Source organism: Rhineura floridana, chromosome 3, assembly GCF_030035675.1.
Source record: "Rhineura floridana isolate rRhiFlo1 chromosome 3, rRhiFlo1.hap2, whole genome shotgun sequence".
NCBI classification, from domain to species: domain Eukaryota; kingdom Metazoa; phylum Chordata; class Lepidosauria; order Squamata; family Rhineuridae; genus Rhineura; species Rhineura floridana.
The window spans coordinates 116,318,343-116,339,950 of NC_084482.1; the positions used below are offsets into that span (position 1 = coordinate 116,318,343).

Below are 21,608 nucleotides of genomic sequence, written 5' to 3' on the forward strand. Positions count from 1 at the left end.
GGAACAATCACAACATCATATAAGGAGAACACCAGGGTGGGGAAAGAGGGAGGAAAGCTAGAGTGCTATCAACCCACCCAACAATCTCCAATTACAATGCTTGGAAGGGCTGACATCTTAAAATGCAGAAATCTTTTGTAAGTTCTGTCTCTTAGAAATGTTTGATGGAAGTTGGCTGGCATTTGTTCAGCTTGTGTATATTTTCTGTTCTTTCCAAATCAATTCCAGACCCATCCTTATTTACATTTTTTAAAAATAAGTTTGTTGTCTGTGTTCTTTATTTCATTCTATCCTTATTGTTAAGAATTATTATTTATTATTAAACCTTGTGGGCATTTTAGCCACAGCTTTCTGAATTATTACTATTATTATTACTATTATTATTAACAACAACAACAATAATAGCAATAACAATAATAATTTTCCAGTTGCTCCCACAAACAATAAGCAGCCAGCTTGTGTGGTTACACATTTTTATTATTAGCGACCTAGTCAAACCTTGTGGTCATATTAGCCAGCATTCTGGGTCAAGATTTATTATTTCCAATGGCTAATTACAGTGAATATTATTAATATTAAATACTATTTTTATTTTTCCCTCATTCACAACTGCTGTTGGCAGTCTACCCCCTATGTGACAGGGTTTTTTTTAAGAAAAAATTCTTTCTTGGAAAAAGCAAACTTTAATGGTGGTTAGCATGAAATCCCCTGGAGCTACCCACCTGAAATTTTGCAGCATTAATTGCCTCTATAGGGGCTTTGTTGTTGTTATTTGCCTTCAAGTTAATTATGACTTACGGCGACCCTATGAATCAGCGACCTCCAATAGCATCTGTTATAAACCACCCTGTTCAGATCTTGTGAGTTCAGGTCTGTGGCTTCCTTTATGGAATCAATCCACTTCTTGTTTGGCCTTCGTCTTTTTCTACTCTCTTCTGTTTTTTCCAGCATTGTTGTCTTTTCTAGTGAATCGTCCTCTTATTATATGTCCGAAGTAGGATAACCTCAGTTTCATCGTTTTAACTTCTAATGATAGTTCTGGTTTAATTTGTTCTAACACCCAATTATTTGTCTTTTTCACAGTCCGTGGTATCCACAAAGCTCTCATCCAACACCACATTTCAAATGAGTTGATTTTTCTCTTACCTGCCTTTTTCACTGTCCAACTTTCACATCCATACATAGAGATTGGGAATACCATGGTCTGAATGATCCTGACTTTGGTGTTCAGTGATACATCTTTGCATTTGAGGACCTTTTCTAGTTCTCTCACAGCTGCCCTCCCCAATCCTAACCTTCTTCTGATTTCTTGACTATTGTCTCCACTTTGGTTAATGACTGGGCCAAGGTAGGGGCTACCATGTCTCTAAATGCCATTTCCCTATGTGCATATTATCTCCACAGTGCTGCCAGCTCATCCCTACTTAATGCTACCTACTTGTGTCTAGAGTGGCAAACCTAATTTAAAAAACAAACAAACTCATCTTTTCCCCAAAATCTTGAAGAAAGGAACACAGGAGCATGAGAACTGGCATGACTGAACACTCTAGGTTATTTTTTTAAGCAAACTGTAAAGGTGGCTAGCGTGAAAACCCCTAGTGCTATCCACCTAAAGACTTAATCCTCTATACAGCAGCTACCATGTCTCCAAAGGTCATGTCCCTAGGTCAAACAACAAGAAAGTTATGCTCATTTTGGTTTTGCAGTGGGATTTCTTGAAATATCAGAATTGCGATTTGGATCTTGACCAGGTCTGAATTTGTCCAGACTAGATTGGGCCTGATCTGTATTTACAAATCAGAACCACACATCAGATTGGGGGGGGGGGTCCATGCACAGCACTACTCAGTGTATTTTTATGAACTTTTTGGAAAATTTCTCCACTGGACCAGCCAACCACATAAGTATTCATGTATCTTTTTGAAAAGAGGTTGGGGGAATGCTTCTCCTCCCCAGTTCCATCGATGTGGAAAATGTATTTGCAAGCTTTGTGTGCTCCCTCTCTTAAGGATATGTTGCTAGCCTGCTTCTCTCCCCCAAGTATTGCTGATATAGACATAGGTTACTAATTTGGTGTATGTTTGCTCCATTTATTTACTGCCTTTTTGCAGAGGAACTCAAGACAGTTTCCAAATTAAAATGCCACCAATTTGTGTTTTTTGGCAAAATGTAGAACAATAAAGCAGCTGAATTCTAAGGAAATAAGGCATACAAAACAAGCAGGGATAAATGCCAAGTTCTACACTTAGGAAAAAGAAACCAAACACACAGTTATAAGATGGGGATACTTGGCTCAGCAGTACAACATGTGAGAAGGATCTTGGAATTGTCATTGATCACAAGCTGAATATGAGCCAACAGCGTGATGTGGCTGCAAAAAAGGCAAATGCTATATTAGGCTGCATTAACAGAAGTATAGTTTTCAAATTGCATGAAGTACTAGTTCCCCACTATTCAGCACTGGTTAGGCCTCATCTTGAATACTGCGTCCGGTTCTGATCTCCACACTTCAAGAAGGATGCAGAGAAACTGGAACAGGTTCAGAGGAGGGCAACAAGGATGATCAGGGGACTGGAAACAAAGCCCTATGAGGAGAGACTGAAAGAACTGGGCATGTTTAGCCTGGAGAAGAGAAGACTGAGGGGAGATATGATAGCACTTGTCAAGTACATGAAAGGTTGTCACATAGAGGAGGGCCAGGATGTCTTCTTGATCGTCCCAGAGCAGGACACAGACTAATGGGCTCAAGTTGCAGGAAGCCAGATTTTGACTGGACATCAGAAAAAACTTCCTAACTCTTAGAGCCATACGACAATGGAACCAATTACCTAGAGAGGTAGTGGGCTCTCCGACACTGGAGGCATTCAAGAGGCAGCTGGACAGCCATCTGTCGGGAATGCTTTGATTTGGATTCCTGCATTGAGCAGGGGGTTGGACTCGATGGCCTTGTAGGCCCCTTCCAACTTTACTATGATTCTAAGCAGGACTGTATTGCTGATCAGCTTCTTTTACGCCCTGCAAGTCTTTTAGACCCTGTAAGCCTTTATCAGTACTGCAAGCAAGAGTTCTGAGGAACTCCGAAATCTATATATTCCTTTCCCAAGAAAAATCCCTCCAATTAACTATATTGTGTGAACTTTCTCCAAAAGGCCACTGCCAGGAGAACGATCGTGTATAAGTGAAGGACATCTTCAGTGTCAGTCTCTAAAATAAAACATACTTTTCAATAATTGCTTTGGGATAATTATAGGAAGCAATTTAATAAATAAATAAGATATTTAACCCTATCCTGCTGTCATCAAAGAAAGGTAGGTGTGCTTAATTCTCACCGGACAGGTTCGTGCAACCACTTCTGTGCTAGATCCTTGCCCTTCTTGGCTAATAAAAGCTAGCAGGAATGGAACAGCCAGCTGGGCCAGGGAGGTGATTAATGCCTCTCTGTGAGAGGGGGTGGTCCCTGGCGGCCTGAAAGAGGCGGTAGTGAGACCACTCCTGAAGAAACCCTCCCTGGATCCAGAAAAAATAACTATAGGCCGGTAGCAAATGTTCCATTCCTGGGGAAGGTCCTTGAACGAGTGGTTGCGGGCCAGCTCCAGACACTCTTGGATGAGACCGATTATCTGGATCCAGTTCAGTCGGGTTTCAGGCCTGGTTTTGGCACAGAAACAGCCTTAGTTGCCCTGTATGATGACCTTTGTCGGGAGAGAGACAGGGGGAGTGTGACTCTGTTGATTTTCCTTGATCTCTCAGCGGTTTTCGATACCATCGGCCATGGTATCCTTCTGGGGAGACTGGCTGAGTTGGGAGTGGGAGGTACTGCACTGCAGTGGTTCTGCTCCTACTTGGCAGGTCACCTCCAGAAAGTGGTGCTTGGGGAACATTGCTTGGCACCCTGGACTCTCCAGTATGGGGTTTCGCAGGGGTCAGTTCTGTCCCCCATGCTGTTCAACATCTACATGAAACCGTTGGGTGCGGTCATCCGGAGCTTTGGAGTGTGTTGCCATCAGTATGCTGATGACACGCAGCTCTATTTCTCCTTTTCATCTTCTTCAGGTGGGGCTGTCAATGTGCTGAACCGGTGCCTGGCTGCGACAATGGACTGGATAAGGGCTAATAAACTGAGGCTCAATCCAGACAAGACTGAGATGCTGCTAGTGGGTGGTTCTTCTGACCGGATGGTGGATGTCCAACCTGTCCTGGATGGGGTTGCACTCCCCCTGAAGGAGCAGGTTCGTAGCTTGAGGGTTCTCCTAGAATCATCTCTGTCACTTGAGGCTCAGGTAGCCTCGGTGGCACGGAGTGCCTTCTACCAACTTTGGTTGGTGGCCCAACTACGTCCCTATCTGGACAGGGATAACCTGGCTTCAGTTGTCCATGCTCTGGTAACCTCTAAATTAGCTTACTGTAATGCACTCTACGTGGGGCTGACTTTGAAGACGGTTCGGAAACTGCAGCTTGTGCAAAATGCAGCGGCCAGATTGGTAACAGGGACCAGACGGTCCGAACATAATAATAATAATAATAATATTTAATTTGTTTGTCGCCTATCTGGCAATTAGCCACTCTAGGCGACGTACATTAAAAAAGATAAAATACAATAATATCAGATGCAATCACATTAATAACAATAGATAGAAATACTGGACAGTCATCAATACATATAAAAGCAATTATATTAACAACATACGATAGATGACAGACTCATGACGATTTACCCATCCCAAGGACCTCGAAGGTCGAATTGTTCATTTTTCCACCAACGGTGATCATCATTAAACTTAAAAGCCCATATAAAACCATATAAAACCGATTCTGGCCCGCTTGCACTGGCTGCCTTTATGTTTCCGAGCTCGATTCAAGGTGCTGGTTTTGACCTATAAAGCCTTATATGGCTTGGGACCACAATACCTGATGGAACGCCTCTCTCAATATGAACCCACCTGTACACTACGTTCAAGATCAAAGGCCCTCTTCCGGGAGCCTACTCCAAGGGAAGCTCGGAGAATGGCAACAAGGGAGAGGGCCTTCTCAGTGGTGGCCCCCAAATTATGGAACGATCCCCCTGACAAGGTGCACCTGGTGCCAACACTGTTATCTTTTCGACGCCAGGTCAAGACTTTCCTCTTCTCCCAGGCATTTTAGTATGTGTTCTATATTGTTTTAAATTTTTAAATTGTGTTTTAAATTGTTTTTAAAAGATGTATTTTAAATTGTATTTGTTTTTAGTTATTGTAAACTGCCCAGAGAGCTTCGGCTATACAAGTTTAATAAATAAATAAATAAATAAAAACTCATGAGAATTATTATTAAATTATGCCATAACACCTGCTCCTATAACCACAATAATTTTTACAATTATTGTAAATTATTTATAGGCATTTTAGCATGTGTTTTATATTGTTTTAAATTTTTAAATTGTGTTTTAAATTGTTTTTTAAAAGATGTATCTTAAATTGTATTTGTTTTTAGTTACTGTAAACCGCCCAGAGAGCTTCGGTTATGGGGCAGTATACAAGTGTAATTAGTTAATTAATTAATTAATTAATTAATTAAATACCTCAAGTTAAAAAGAGAGAAAGACCTCAATGGATGATTGAAGAAACTCTTAAAATGGTTAAAGAGAGAAGGAAAGCAAAAGCAAAAGGAGATAGAAACACAGTCAGAACCCTAAATGCAACAATACAATACGAGGTGTGCCTGGCACCAACACTGTTATCTTTTTGGCGCCAGGTCAAGACTTTCTTCTTCTCCCAGGCATTTTAGCATGTGTTTTAAATTTTTAAATTGTTTTAAATTGTTTTGAAAATATGTGTTTTAAATTGTATATTTATTTTAATGTTTTTGGTTGCTGTAAACTGCCCAGAGAGCTTTGGCTATGGGGCGGTATATAAGTACAATAAATAAATAAATAAATATGGCAGGTTTGAGCCTGTACTTAGAGCAGCTTGACAACAGCCTTTACTGCTACCATTTTAATTTTTTTGAGTGGCATTTTTCACCCCAGGGAAGGGGGCAGAATACCTGATGACTAAAATCTTGGATTTGTCCATTGGTTTCTATTTTCACCCTGGGAACACTTTTTCTCCCTTTTTAAAAAAAAGTTCTATTGAAACCTTAAATTCAAGGTTTGAACAGGTTTTTATATCTCTAGGTTTGCTTGAGTTGCTAGTGTTGTAGGACATGGGGCAGGGCTGCTATTTAAGCAGAGATGTCACGGCCTAACCGCCCTCCTGCGCAAATATTTAGTTAGGATCAAAGCCATAATCCTATGTATATTTACTTAGGATCACGTCCCATTAAACTGTAGGGCATGTACTTTGAATTTGCAAATTCGCATTATTTTACATAATGATCCTGTTAACTTGGAACACAGTCCTTGCAGTTTCGAAATGGCAGTTGCTTTCTAGTAGGAACTGTAATCCTATGCAATTCATCATCTTCTAGGGGAATGGCGAATCAAAGCCAAGGTTTGCAGCCTTGATTGCTTCAGTACAATTTGCTAGAACGGGGGAGGTGACGGAAGCATCCCTTTGCTAATCGCCCGTCCTCCTTTCTGGTTAGACTGTGCCGTCGTTGTTCAGGAGTCCTACCCACCAATTTCAGGAGAATCGTGTCCCATAATGCAATGCATTCACCAAGAATATAAGTACCATCAACCCCTCACAATGAACTACACAGACTCATCGTTGGGTTTAATGAACTCATTCCAGGAACATGCGTAGTTGGAACAGTGAGACACCATTCCTGGCTATACGCATGCGCTTACTTTCGTCTTTTCGGCAACTTACGGAACGCCGGCTGTTTCCTCTAGGAAGGCCCGTTGTCTCTCCTTAGAGCGCACGCGCTTGTAGGAGGAAACCGGAGAGAGAAAAAAAACAGTTCATCAAACCATCGAGTGATGGAGAATCGGTAGCCTAGAGCGGACCCCACTGGAGGAAGACCAAGGCGGCAAAAGGGAGCAACGATCCGGCGCTCGGTTCTCCCGCGCTTCTGGTAAGGCGTTGGGCTCACGTTTAGGCCACAGGCTTGGAGGGGAGGCTGGAGAGGGGCCGGAGTCCCTGAGGGCCTCGGGTGGGAAGTTCCTTTGTTTGTAGACTGGATTGCCTGATCCCCTTCTTTGAAGACCGGGCTCGCTCTCGCGGGCTCGCTCTGTGTCTCGTGACCGTGGTCTCGGTGGTTTCAAAGAGGTAATGCACAGAAACTCGGGACTTTAACGTCCCAGAGAATTGCGGCATTTTCTCTCTTACCTCCCCCCCCCCGCCCTTCATACAACAAGTAGAAGCAAGGCCTAAAATTCAAATGCAAGCTTTCCTGTATCTCTCTCCGTGTGTGTGCGAAAATTGAGGCTTTTCTTAAACACATACACAAAATGGCCTGCAAATGTTTTGTGAAGAGGTGAAGAACTGAATTGCCCAATATTATTATCTCCGTATTGCAACGTATCAGAGTTGAGATGTGCTTCTATTGCGGATTAGGTAGTGCAATATTACAGCACTAGTCTTGTAAAAGTCAGTATAGATTCATTGCCACTTATATCAGTAAATGTTATTTTCTTACTTTCTTTCGTTGTGGAACCTAAGGCGTCTAGAGATCCTAAGGAGGTTCCAAATATAACCAGAAGATAGGATTTTACTCTAGTCTGTTTTTGTCTGTGGGCTGGATTGTGAAGATAGTTCAGCGAGAGGGGTGTGTGAGTGAATAAAGAGAGATAGATGCAGGAACTCGGGGGTGTTTCTTAGAAATGTAAGTTTTCCTGAACAAGAAAGCTTTAATACAGGAGAGAAAAGAATGCAAAAGAGGACACGTTTCTTAACTGCTAAGATGGAGGATGAAAAACTGCCTGTTTCTGACAGGAAAACGTCTGTTTGCCTTGTAAAATGGGATTGAGAAATTTTTCAGAGCAGAATCTGGAAATCCTGCTTTTATGCCTGATAGTTTCATTGTGATGACCTCACTGAAAGCAGGCATTTCACTTCCTGCTTTCAGTGATCATCACAAATGAAACTATCAGGCATAAGAGTTGACAAAAATATTATTTGCTGTTTGGTCAGTCAGGGTGAGGTAGAGTGTTTCCTGTTTGTGATTAAAGTGATGTATTTGTTGTATTATCTTTTTTAGATGTAACATACCTTGAGATCTTACTGCTAACAAAAATTAATAATGCACTTAAACCTGCTGAACATATTCTCAGAACTTATGAGGTGTTTACATGGGGTTTTCTTTAAAGGATGTCTCTTAAAAATTATTACAATTGTAGAGTCATAGGTCAGTGGCAGAGCATCTGCTTTGCATGCAGAAGGTCTCAGGATCAGCCTCTGGCATCCTAAGATAGGGTTGGGAAACACATCTGGAAAGCTACTACCAGTCAGTGTAGGCAATACTGAGCTTGATAAACTAATGTTCTGGCTCAGGATAAGGCAGCTTCCTGTATTCCTATGTAAATAGCTCTTAACAGAGAGACTATGGTTTAATAGAGAGAATACTTTGGAAAACGGCAGCACCATCTGAAGCATCTTTATGAAGGCAAAATTGTCTTCCTCAAGCTTTTGAGACAAATTATCCTGGTGATTGTGATACATTTTTAGAACTGGTTATTTTATTCTGAAAACCATATAGAAAATGAGATGCAAGAAAAAATGATATGGTTTTTGGAGTTGAGAAATTTACAGATCATTTGGGTTCAAAAAAGATCTGGGAATTTGGTATAAAACAGTGAGAAGGATGTGTGATAGGTTGTATGTAGGGACATTCAAAATGCTTCTTTCACACCAAGAAATTTTAGAAGCCTAAAACCATTATAGTCAAAAGGTTAGATAAAATAGTGTGAAATATAGCATCAGAAGTGAGGAAGCCAAAGTGTCACTAGACCGTAAGGCTGGAAGTAAATATCAAGGTGGGGGCAAACTTTGCCTTAAAACACACAAACAGAAAAAAACGCTAGAATAATAAATGTTTCACTCCTCTAGATAGATCTCTGCCTTTTCTGTTAAAGTAGTTTTTCATGGTAAAGTGCAAATATTTCTATTTTAAGAAATTTATTACACAATCCTATCTATCTTTACTCAGAAATTTCAGTGAATTCAGAACATAAGAGCCCAGCTGGATGTTTCCCTACTGTAGCCAATAAAAACTCAGAAGGAGAACATGAAGACAATGGCCATATTGTTTGCTCCCCAGTAATTGGGAGGCATATATGAGAGAAATTCTATAAATAAAATATACTACCTCTGATTATTACCAAGGTAAATAGCCATTGATGAGGAATTTGTCTATTCCCAGCTTAAAGACATATAAGTAGATGGCCATCAGCACATCTTGTGGTACTGAATTCCATAGTTTAACTATGGACTGTGTGAAGAAGTACTCCTTCTGCCGATCCTGGATCTCCTGACAAATCAATTTCACTGGAGTACCCAGGGTTCTGTTATTAGGAGAGTGGGAGAAAGATGCTTCTCTATCCACTTTTTCCACACTGTTGAAACCACCAAGGCAGTCTCTTGTGAATGCACAGGATTGGGGGTTCTTGCTTTTTCCCCTTTGTCTGTTGGCTGTGCAAGAGTCCTTATATGTAGGATGTTGTGTTCACCTAAGTTTACACAGTAAGCTCATGGCTGGAGTTTGAACCCACATATCTGTGGGTCTTGGGAGGTAACAGGAATATAAATGGCTGACAGTGGAATATCCTTATGGAAATGGACTGCCTTCAAGTCGATCCTGACTTATGGCTACCCTATGAATAGGGTTTTCATGGTAAGCGGTATTCAGAGGGGGTTTACCATTGCCTCCCTCTGAGGCTAGTCCTCCCCAGCTGGCTAGGGCCTGCTCAGCTTGCCACAGCTGCACAAGCCAGCCCCTTCCTTGTCTGTAACTGCCACCTGGGGAAAAACTGGGCTCCTTGGGACTAAGCTGCTTGCCCACGGCTGCACAGGTGGCAGGGCACGTAACTCCTGAGCCTCTCTGTGGGGGTAATCTTTAGCTGGCCCTTGACCCAGGAGACATGAGTGGGGATTTCAACTCACAGACTCTGGACTCCCAGCCAGGTCCTCCCCACTGTGCCATACCAGCTGTTTGGAATATCCTTATAATGTTCTATTTATTCATATCTTACACACTACACTATTAAATGCACTCTAGTCAGCCTTGGCCAGCATATCAGAATCATAAATACATATCAGAAGCAGGTATATTGCAGCATACAGTCAATATATAAAGCATAGGAACTTTAAAGTATAAAACCTATCGGTTTTTAATTTACTCAGGGAAGTAGATATGATGGTTGAGGATGTATGGCTGCAATTGATTGAAAGGAAATTGGTTTTGGAGCACCATCTAGGGATAAATTGTAGAACTGATCTTGGTGATACTGGGTGGGGTATAAATTAACTGCAGAATTTATTTGAGGTGATTTGAATGGCAAATTGGCTTGCATTCAGTGAAATGTAAATTCTAGTAATTATTTTTAAATTTGCATCTGTACATATAAATTAGTATATACAGGTTTTATGCACGTTTGTGACATCATTTCTCCTCTTTTTTGGTGGGGTAATACATAAGTGGCCACCCTGGCAAGAGTTCAGGCAGCTCCCGTCCCCTGGCCTGTATTGCTCCCAGCTAGGCTGATTTCTGTGTGACAACGTTCCCTACTTCGTCTCCTGGAATCTTTTAAAATATTGCAGTGACTGGAGACAAAGGCCAACGCTGTGCCTGCAGCAGAGTGTAATAGAAACCTGAGGTAATAGAATGGGTTGTGTCCCAAAATAGGAATACAATTTTTTGCATTCTCATGTAAATAAAAAATGAAATTAAAAAAACCTCTGGTACATGAGCGGGAAAAGTTATAGTCCAGTATTCTTTCTAATGTGCTATTTTTGTGTTTGCACAAGGTTTTCATATAGGTGAGCAATCAAAAATATGATTACCCTTTGCAGTCTGAAATGGCATAACTCATTTTTTCACTTCTGCACTCTGCTACCTCATTCTGCTGCATGTGTACACCAGGCCATAAACTGAGGGCAGTGGGAATGAGTAACCAGCTAACCATCAGAGTGAGCTATATTTTCTATAATCCAAAATATCAGCTTTATTTTCCGTCTGAGTATTTAGAACGAGATTGATTTATAGATGGCACCAGTATATAGAATTCTGTTGTGTTACTTATATATATTCAGAGGAACTGCACATTAATCTACAGTTACTGTTTTTTAAATGTTTTCCAACATCACTTGCAGATAAAGCATATTGAATGGAATGAACAATTTGCAGCATTCCTTTTTTATGTTGCTGATTTCTACAAACTCTGGAGTTACTTGGAGATTATGGTTATTGCATGGGCAAAGGTCAAAATTATGATTAAGTTATCCTGAAGCATGCTCATATACCAGTGTTTCTTGGAAAGTATGCATATTGGCCAGAGAACATACAAAATGCTGTTGAGCTGTGCACAAACTCCCAAGGACCTGTTGGAAACAAGGATATTGACTGTCAACATGTGCATGTTGATCAGTCAGTGTACAGAATTCTGCTAGCATAAGCATGTTCTCTTACATTTCTTAGAGACGTTATATTTCTCATAAAATATACAACATGGACTCTATGCACATTTCTCAAGGCGTGTTGGAGTTTATGCATATGGTCTAGAGAATGTATTTTATGCAGTTAAGAAATGTCTTAAAACCTGGAAAGTATGCACAATTCCTTCTTCATGGACAGATGTGCACATTCTACATTAGGCATGGTGAATGTACAGAATGGCCAGCTGTTACTACATAGAATAGTAGAGTTGGAAGGGGCCTATAAGGCCATCAAGTCCAACCCCCTGCTCAATGCAGGAATCCAAATCAAAGCATTCCTGACAGATGGCTGTCCAGCTGCCTCTTGAATGCCGGAGAGCCCACTACCTCTCTAGGTAATTGGTTCCATTGTCATATGGCTCTAACACATATCTGTTCAATTCACATGATCTGTAACATATATACAATCCATGAACATTTGTATGAAAAATAGACATGCATTATCTTGACAGACAGGAGGGCGGGAACAAAGCAATCTGTGGAATATGAACATTGCCTATAAGGTCAATCTAATAGAAAATTATTCGGATAGTTTCCCATCCATCTCTTTTCCCTTCTTCCTGTCTCTTGAAAAGATATGCATCACTTATTTGGACAGAATTTCAATAGATGTGTCACTTATAATGTGGAAACAAAGTAATTAATAAATAGGGTGGAAACTAATGTACGTCTCATTAACCTTTTGCTTGTGAGAGATGCTATGGCTGAATCGAGCATGTAAGTTTCCTTATCTTGCTGCCAGTATACAGGGTTGTATCAAAAGCTGCTGTTCTGCTTCTACAACAAACTTCTGCTTGTGCTACAGACTTGCCCTCCTTACCTCTCCCCTGCAGCCCCGCATGCACCCTCAACATCTGCTCTGGAGGGTTGGGGAACCCCGCGGAGAAGATTTGTGGGAAAGGCAAGGGAAGTCCTGTTGCAGAAGTGGAACTCCATATGCGAGTTGTTGAATAATGTTGTTATTAATTAAATTTATATTTCACCCTTCCTCCCAGAAGGAGCCCAGGGCCGCATACAACCCCTAGTATGAAACAAAAAAACACACATTGGGTTAGAAACATCTTCTAATGTTATCATAAAAGTGTGTTATTTTAAATTGCAGGTGTATTGTATAGCTCCTGCTCCATTTACACAGAGCACTTAGATCTGGAGCCCTAGAAGGTGGTGGTGGGGAGTAACTTTGTATTACTCTTTGTCTTCCTTTATATTTTTTTGGTTTTAATTTATATTGTAAGAATACTTGCTGGGGCAGTAATATAGTTGTATATCTGCACTGAATTATGAAGTTAATGGTAGAATATCTGTGTACACTTCTTTGAGAGTAAGTCCTGCTGAACCCACTGCGACCTATTTCTGAATAACCATGTATAGAATTGGCCTGCCCATCTACTGTGTTAGTGTTTTGTTTTTTTTACTGTAATGTCATGTTGGAAAAAAGGACTTGTTTTTGTTTCTGTTCTCTATATATTTAGGGTAGTTTATCTTGACGTCTCAGAGAGCTTCCACCTTGCTACTGTGACTGTGGTGCAAATCCCTCAAGATGCCAGCCGCACTTGCAGAAAATAGTCAGGTGATCTGTGAAGTATGGGCAAACAATCTAGAAGAAGAGATGAGAAAAATTCGGGAAATTGTTCTTAGCTACAGCTACATCGCAATGGTAAACTATGTTCCAGTGTTCAACTTTCTAAATCTAGGATTTATTTCTAGGGAATGGGTTATTTTGGTTTAAATCAGTATGTGTAGACTATATAGTCTAGGTTAGCATGCATCTATGTTCCAAGGTTAAAGGCTAGCCTATTCCAGCATGTGAAAATACCATAGCATGTACATGCAGAAGAGCCATGTCCCTACCTCTTAATATCTGCCAATACTTCTGTGTGAAAACAAACTGAATAATCACATTTCACATTTGGGTACGTCTTGAACATGGCTTAGTACTGGGGAGCAAGACTTAAATTGGTCTAAAGGTTGCTTTTTCATTTTCATTAAATTAGAGGACTACTTTGTTTAAATCGTAGGTGAAAAATTTTTTTTTGTTATGTTTCTGTCATCTCTCAATTCCCTGGCCTACCCATGATGTTTTATCTACTCCTAACCTGAATTCAGAGGGAATAGCGTATGGTTTCACTTTCAAAATAATTTACACATTGGGCTTTCCAGCATAGCTGCCTGGCTGCAACAGACTGGAAAAACTGCTACCAGTGTGTCTCTACCATGTGCCTCTGAATTCAAGGATGTAGATGTAGGGATGTGGGCATTTTCCCACCTTACCCCATTTTGGATTGGATTGGGAAGGCCAGATGTTCTCCAAAGAAGGGAAAGGGCCACAAATAGGGAGGGGCTGCAGTTGGATGTGGGCCCTTTTTTGTGAATGCCTGACTTATTGTGATATTAATGCTAGGATGCTGGCAACTTGTAGGAAATCATTTGTGATATTTATATATTTGACACATGCTTTATGATATGTGTATCTATAAGTTTGTATTGGATAGGGGCATGTTATACCTGTGCACAGAAGATCTACTCATCTTCCTGCTTCCTTGAAAGCTTAGAAAAGCATGAGATACTCTTTTAGTACAGCAACCAGGTCTTACTCTTGCTTACAAAGATTAGGTTAAACTTCTCCCTTCTTTCTAGGACACAGAGTTTCCTGGAGTAGTTGTTCGACCAATAGGTGAATTTCGCAGCTCTATAGACTATCAGTATCAGTTGCTCCGATGTAATGTTGATCTGTTGAAAATTATCCAGCTAGGCCTGACCTTCACAAATGAGAAAGGAGAGTATCCTGCTGGGATCAACACGTGGCAGTTTAACTTCAAGTTCAATCTTACGTAAGTCTTCAGAGTTGGGGGTGGGTGGGAATATCTGTTCTGTGAAAAGCTGTTGTCGAGAAGTGAGCAGAGCTTGCCAGCAGTCAGAAGTATAATAGGAAAAAATTCCCATCCTAGTCTGAAGGGGTAATGTTTCAAACCTGCTAGTGCAGAAGCTGTTAATGATTGGTGTTTTATCAAAGGCCTTGTTAAAACATCACTCTTAAACTAGAATTATTGCCAAATTATTTGGGCTTTAAATCCTTAATAGACTTAAAAATTTGCATGATGATGATGAATCACCTTTTACATGTGTCTCAAATAAACAAAGATACCATACAATACAAAAACCCCTCAAGATAGGTGTTCATTGTCTATTGTTTTTAAGTCTAAAGAAGAGACCTTTTCATCCACTTGGGAAAACTTGTCGAAACAATGATGTCTTAGTTGATTCTGGAAAATACAGATAGTGAGCACCTGTCATATCTCAGCAGAAATGCTATTCCTCCAAACAGGAACACCCACACTGAAAGCTCTGCTTCTGATAGAATACAAGTGATCTACTGGATATATAAGAGATAAGGCAGCCTCTCAAGTAACCTGGTCCTGAGCTGTATGGAGCCTTATATGTTAGTACTAAAACCTTGAACTTGGCCTGGTGGTAGATTGGCAGCCAGTACAAATCCTGCAAATGAAGTAGCCCCACAAGCAGCCTAGGAGTTGTGTTCTATGCTAGTGGCAACTTCAGTACTAATGCCATAGAGTGCACTACAGTAATCCAACCTTGAGGTTTCTGATATATGCATTTGGTTTTTTTCTGTATATAGAGCAACAAATAAACTGGCATATGTCCAGAACTGTAAATGACACCAGACACAGACCCTGAACATATGACACAAAGGTAAAATTCTTTGTGGTAAATGCACACATATAGAGGCTGCATTTACATGTCACATTAAACCAGATATGAACAAGGAAGAGCCGTTGGACTTATGCATTCCCCTTTCCCTACTTCTGTGTGGTCTTTCCTTTTCCCCAATGAGTTCATGTATCGGACCATATAATTTTAGCCTTTCCTCACAGATTACAATCCTGATAAGATGAAATGCATATTAAATAGAATAGTCCTGAAAATAGACTAATGCATTCAAATAGACAAGAAAAAAAGACATGCTACCTCTTACTTTAGAGATCCAGGTTGGGATATTTGGGTTTTTTTGATGTGTGGAAAAGCATTGTTTGGTACATATAATACTTTCATGTATTTTGACACTGAAAAGATAGCACTCACAAATCTATTATGGCATAAGCTTTTGGGTAGTAAAAGTCCATATCATCAGATGCATGAATGGAAAGTAGTAGATGATTTGCTTGGTCCAGTGATGGGTTTAGGCATAATGAAGACCTGATCTATAACATTCATTTGCCTTTCTCACTAGGGAAGATATGTATTCTCAAGACTCAATAGATCTGCTTGCAAGCTCTGGGCTGCAGTTCCAGAAGCATGAAGAGGAAGGGATTGATACCTTGCATTTTGCTGAGCTACTTATGACCTCTGGGGTGGTGCTCTGTGACAATGTCAAGTGGCTTTCATTTCACAGGTTGGTCAAATAGTCTCTCCCATTTAAGCTTCAAGCTAAGTTGTGAAAAAATTATTCTTGTTTATAGAGTTTTGTTTATTCCATAAAATCTCATTGTGGCCCTTGGCAAAGAAACCAGAAGCAAGCTCTCCCATTCCTTGCTACTGAAACCCACTCTACTTGAAATCCACATATAGCAAGGGTTTATTGACTGAGATAATGATTGGGGATGGGGTAGGAGATGAAATTCTTAGTGCTGAAGTAGACTCCGTAGTGTAATCTTCTGCATTGCTGGTGTTTCTTCTGCAGCCTTTGTTCTTCTATCAAGAGGGGCTAATAAGCTGTTACTTGTTTGCAAAGGGCAGAGTTGAAACATGTGATAGATGATTGAGGTATATTATTTCTTAGCAAAGTGTTACAGGGGTGGCATGTCCTTGTATCCTAGAAAAAAGTTTTATGGTGAGGCTGTCTCGCAAAAGCAGCATGTGTAGATGGCCATCAGTTTGTTACCATGGCTAATTGAACAGGTCTGAATGAATCTGATCTTAACGTTGCATAAACCCAAAACTGATCAAACATGTCCAAGTAAGTCCTTTAAGCAGAATTGTATGAGGGTAATAACTTACACCAAGCAATAAACATAGGCTTGCGGTTAGTTTTTACACCTTTCGCTCCCAGGGCAAGTTACGTTTTTTAGATGGGCTGAGCTTCAAGGTATGATTCTGAATTGACATACATTATACTTTAACAGGCTTCCTTTGTCATCTTGACTTAAAGATCCAACTTTTTTCTGGCAGGACTCCTAGGCTTTTAATAGTAACACAACACACATAAATTCAGCAAGCAAACTGAATTTGTATCGGCAACATATTCACCTCTGAAACTTTGGTTGCCATGCAGTAATTAATTTCAGGAGTCCTACAAGGAAAAAATTGGATACTTGAAATCATTGTTCTGGGTAAAGTAGAACAATTTCATGAAAGTAGCCAGGAGGAAAAAGCTAGGAGGGGAAAAGGGGGTGCCCTGCCCACTTTTGGCTCTAGCCCTGCCCACCACTGGCATTTGGCCCCACGGATTACTTCCAAGCGAATGTCACACTTGACAGAAAAAGGATTGCCCACCCTAGAGTAAAGGAATGAAAAGAAGAGTTAAATGACACTTTGCATTTATAGGACAGGGACTACAAATATACCAATAGCTTTTAAATGCTGGACTTAAATCTTGTCTGTTGAGAAAGCTAGTTAACATTGTATTGGTCTTAGTTTGACTTATTTTGATTGTTGCACATAAACTATTAATTATATGTTGAAAATGTCCTTAGCTAGTACTTTCTAGTAGGGATGGGGGAGAATACAGTAGGGCCCCACTCATACGGCAGGTTAGGTTCCAGACCCCCACCAAAAAGTGGTTCAGCTGTAGCACGGGGGTCTGGAATCTAACCCGCTGATCGTGCCCGAGGAGAAGATCAGCTGTAGCGCGTTAGATCAGCGTGAGAGTCTGATGGTGCCAGAAGAGGAGATCAGCTGTAGCACACTACAGCTGGTCTTCCCCTCCTCCGGCATGATCAGCTGGAGTGTGGGAGTCTGACAGCCCCCAAGAAGATCAGCTGGAGTGCGGGGAGCTCCAGCCCCCCTCCAGCTGATCACCCTGCTGGCGCCGTATTAGCGGAATGCCGAAAAGTGGGGCCGTACTGTATCTAACAGAATCGAACCTGGTACTGGATCCCAACTGAATTTGCTAGTTTGCTATCCCTTCGGAACAGCACTGATCTCTTGCAGCGGGCCACAGCTGTAATATGTATGGATTTTGCAGCTGCAAACGGCGAGATTTCCCCCCCGAAATCCTCCCCCTATTTTACGTATATATTTTTTTGTAATTATTTTTCGCAATGTTTTTCCCCTCTGCCAAAATCCCACGTGGAACATTCTGTGTGATCATTCATTTAAGCAACCTAAAAATTGCATAGGGTTTTTGTTGCCAAAAAACATGGAATGCTGTCATTTACATATCTATGAAAACAATTATGTAATTTTTGTGACCTGAAAAAAACCACCTGTGGATTGAATCACCCCAAAACACTCCCAGGAGATCGAATTGGCAAGCGCCAGGGAAAGCGGAGGGGGGGAAGGACAAACTGGTAAAGAAACGACAGACTATCGAAATACATGCGGATCAGCACTATGCAGCAAACCCCATTCCTACTTTCTAGTAGCTGTTTCTAGGATGGCTCCTAATAGCAGCACTTTAGTAGCTACCAGCTGAGTTTGAAAAATAGAGTATTATCATCCGAGAGTGCAGGACACAAAATAATGGGCTCAGCTTCCAGGAAGCTGGATGTTGGCTGAACATCAGGAAAAACTTCCTAACTGTTAGCATGACAATGGAACCAATTAGCTAGGCAAGAGGTGGGCTCTCCAACACTGGAGGCATTCAAGAGGCTGCTGGACAGTCACTTGTCTGGTATGCTTTAAGCTGGTTTCCTGCACTGGCCCCTTCCAACTCTACTATTCTATGAATGGTAAACAGAATACATTGATGTAGTTGGCTGACCTGTCTTTGCACTGTTTCTTCCACAGTGGCTATGACTTTGGTTATATGGTGAAATTGCTGACAGATTCAAGGCTTCCAGAAGAAGAACATGAGTTCTTTCATATCTTGAACCTTTTCTTCCCATCCATATATGATGTTAAGTACCTAATGAAAAGCTGCAAAAACCTGAAGGTACAATACTTAACTTTATCAGTACTGTAATTGTAATTGCCAAATTTGAAATAATTTGGTTGTTGCTTTGTATATATAGAATCATAGACTAGTAGAGTTGGAAGGGGCCTACAAGGCCATCCCCCTGCTCAATGCAGGAATCCAAATCAAAGCATTCCCGACAGATGGCTTTCCAGCTGCCTCTTGAATGCCTCCAGTGTCGGAGAGCACACTACCTCTCTAGGTAATTGGTTCCATTGTCGTATGGCTCTAACAGGAAGTTTTTCCTGATGTCCAGTCGACAAAGTGAGATAAAACATGGTTCGTATGGTATATTTATGGCTTTTAAAATAATAAACAGTATAGTTTATTATACTGTTCATTATTTGTGTAGGCATATTAAGACTGTGATGCATCAATTGACTCTTACTGCTGGGATGGCCGTATAACCTGCAGCATCTTTTTAGACTGTGTCATCATTTCTTTCCTCCCCACCACCCACATGCTCACATGATTGCACAGCAGATTTTTGTATTGTTACTATTCAATTAGATTTATGCTTTAATTAGTTAAATGTCTTTTGACTGATGTGTTGACTTAGTTGGGTTGGGGGTGATTGGCCAGATGCCAATCCTAAACTAAGATACGCATATAAACAAAAATAATATATTTGATGGATCTGTAAGTAGCAGTGCTTGTATTTTAGTTTCAGAAGTTTGCTGGTATAGTAATTAAATTTTTGTACAAGATTAACCTAATTAATAAACATGAATTGGAACCTTGGCCTTTGATTTGAAATTATTGTAAAATTCCAGTCTCTTCTACTTGCTCCTCTCTTAAAAGCTCTTAAATTGTCATAGTCAGAGAAGAATATAACATGGGCTAGTTAGATTAGGTGTCAAATTTTGTCCTCTCTTGCAGGGAGGCCTTCAGGAAGTTGCTGACCAACTAGATTTGCAGCGGATTGGACGGCAGCACCAAGCTGGATCAGACTCGCTGCTTACAGGGATGGCATTCTTCAGAATGAAAGAGGTGGGTATGTCTTGCCCTCCCACCAAACAATGAGAGGCTTGTGACCAGATTCTAACCTTCTTAGCATATTCAACCCTTCTTTGGGCTCAACACCATTTCCCTTTCGTTGAGTTTTGTAACTGTCAACCACTGCTGAAATATTTATTTAAAAAAATATATGGCAGCAGCTGAACTGGGGCAAAGACATAAATCACCAGTGTCATTTTTCCTTTTTGCAGTTGTTCTTTGAAGATACAATTGATGATGCAAAGTACTGTGGGAGACTGTATGGCCTTGGTACAGGAGTGGCTCAGAAACAGAGTGAAGATGTAGAAGCAGCTCAAGAGAAAATGAGTATTTTGGCTATTATCAACACTATGCAACAGTGATAACAGAATGCTGTTCAATATGAGATGGGTCCACGGAGGTAAACTGCCTCCTTTAAAACTGATATTCACATTTCAAAACACATGGTGGAAGACATAGTGTTTTTAGAGGGCAAGAGGCATCTTTACTTTGAATCTTGGCAGATTCTAATAAGCTGTATCATAATGGCTGGTAAAGTGTTATGCTCTTATGTTAAAAAAAAGATCTACAGTGTATATACCTCCTTTTTCTTTTAAACCTTACTGAATTTGCAAGGAGTAGGTCATTTCAGAACTTTCAGCAGTGCTGATGTTCTCATGCACTTGCAGATTCAGCTTTTGAAAGCTTATTTTAAAACTTTTTTTGCTCTCTGTGAGGGTGATGTGTTCCTAAGCCCTCTGCTAGCTTTTATCTTTTGTGAAAGTCATTCTGTGAAAGTGATCCATTTAGCCCTGGTGGTGGAGACATAATACATGAGATGTTTACATCTGTTTTAGTAGCAGCCATAATGGTTGTGCTGGCTGGTATTACAGCTGGCTTCTCCTTCCTTTAGATTGCTGGGCCATGTATCGTATAGCAGTAAGTTTCATCTTAACTACCATAGAATGGAATAAAACTGTCTGCGTGCTTGAGATTGCAATAACAGTCTGGACCAAAAATGGTTTCACTCAAGTTACCCTTCTAACAGGATGTACAGACAATGGATAAAGTCATGCATATCTACCAATGAAGGCTAGTACAGCTTTTAGATTTCCCTTTTATAGTACTTTGAAGAGCAAACCAGATTGCTAAGTGGTTATAGACTAAACGTGCATTTAATAGTTTTGCAAGTTTCATACAATCTTGAAAACCAAAATCCTTTTGAGGGAGAGATAAAATCCTGATATTGTATTTTTAACAAGCATACTAACTCTCCATTATGTAAAAAAAGTATTGCAAGTTGCAGTTAAATGCTCATGTATATATAATTGGTTCTTAATTTTGTAAAATAAAGAATTTTCTTAAAGCATGAGACTTTGACTTCTTCCACACTTCTTTTGAGAGGGTGTTAAAAATGGTTTTGGATCTAAAGAACTGAGTAGAAGGCGAATAACCCTAAAGTCTGTTCTGCATACACTTAGTAAGCCTCACAGTGGTTCTCATGCATCACCTTGTGTACTGTCTTTGACAATCAGATCACCATGTTTTTGGATTTAGTTTTACACTTAAGGTGAAGGAGTAAGTCAGCTTGTAAGTGATCCAACCCTGGCATGACAATAGTATAACAGGCTCTCTCAGCCATCCCTCCTTCACACAGAAAGATTAAAGTTTCACTTTTGAGCTGCCCATTATGTCCAAATTAGGAGCTGCTGTTTTAATGTTAAACCAGGATCAAACAGTGGCTTAAAAGCCTAACTTGTTAGAAGAACAAAAGCATAGGTCTGAGACAAGCTATGTAACAGGACTGCATGTGCGCTGTAGCAACAAATCATGGTTTCATTACACCTGTAGTGCCTGCCCTGGTAACAGAAGCAGTTTTTCATGGGGTAGATAGAATATCTACTAAATACAGCACCTTAAAAATTGGATGG

At 40.5% G+C, this 21,608-nt stretch overlaps 2 protein-coding genes across 6 annotated transcripts in view; one reads left to right on the forward strand and one right to left on the reverse strand.

Moving 5' to 3' along the window:
* FAXDC2 (fatty acid hydroxylase domain containing 2) overlaps positions 1-7,063 on the reverse strand; it is a 32,981-nt gene extending 25,918 nt beyond the window's left edge. The window contains exon 1 of one of the 2 annotated variants that reach the window (XM_061617457.1): positions 6,789-7,063. The gene's annotated coding sequence lies outside the window, so the exon portion shown is untranslated. The remainder of the gene's footprint in view (positions 1-6,788) is intronic. The other variant, XM_061617458.1, reaches the window with a different exon arrangement.
* Positions 6,681-21,033, forward strand: CNOT8 (CCR4-NOT transcription complex subunit 8). Of its 4 annotated transcripts, XM_061617460.1 has the most exons (8): positions 6,682-6,993; positions 10,555-10,732; positions 13,043-13,227; positions 14,208-14,401; positions 15,820-15,981; positions 18,537-18,681; positions 19,582-19,692; positions 19,911-21,032. In XM_061617460.1, the coding sequence occupies exons 3-8, from the start codon at positions 13,111-13,113 to the stop codon at positions 20,058-20,060; spliced, it is 879 nt and encodes a 292-aa protein (XP_061473444.1). In that variant the 5' UTR covers positions 6,682-6,993; positions 10,555-10,732; positions 13,043-13,110; the 3' UTR covers positions 20,061-21,032. The 4 variants fall into 4 exon arrangements, with proteins under 4 accessions (XP_061473446.1, XP_061473444.1, XP_061473443.1 ...); XM_061617462.1 differs by lacking the exon at positions 10,555-10,732 and having other exon boundaries at positions 6,681-6,993; positions 14,319-14,401; positions 19,911-21,033; XM_061617459.1 differs by lacking the exon at positions 10,555-10,732 and having other exon boundaries at positions 6,683-6,993.
* The last annotated feature ends 575 nt before the right edge of the window (positions 21,034-21,608 follow it).

Coding starts and splice junctions, on each gene's coding strand:
- CNOT8 (XM_061617460.1), top strand. CDS start 13,111: ATGCCAGCCGCACTTGCAGAAAATAGTCAGGTGATCTGTGAAGTATGG. Junction 14,402..15,819: donor AACTTCAAGTTCAATCTTAC/GTAAGTCTTCAG, acceptor CTTTCTCACTAG/GGAAGATATGTATTCTCAAG. Junction 15,982..18,536: donor AAGTGGCTTTCATTTCACAG/GTTGGTCAAATA, acceptor TTTCTTCCACAG/TGGCTATGACTTTGGTTATA.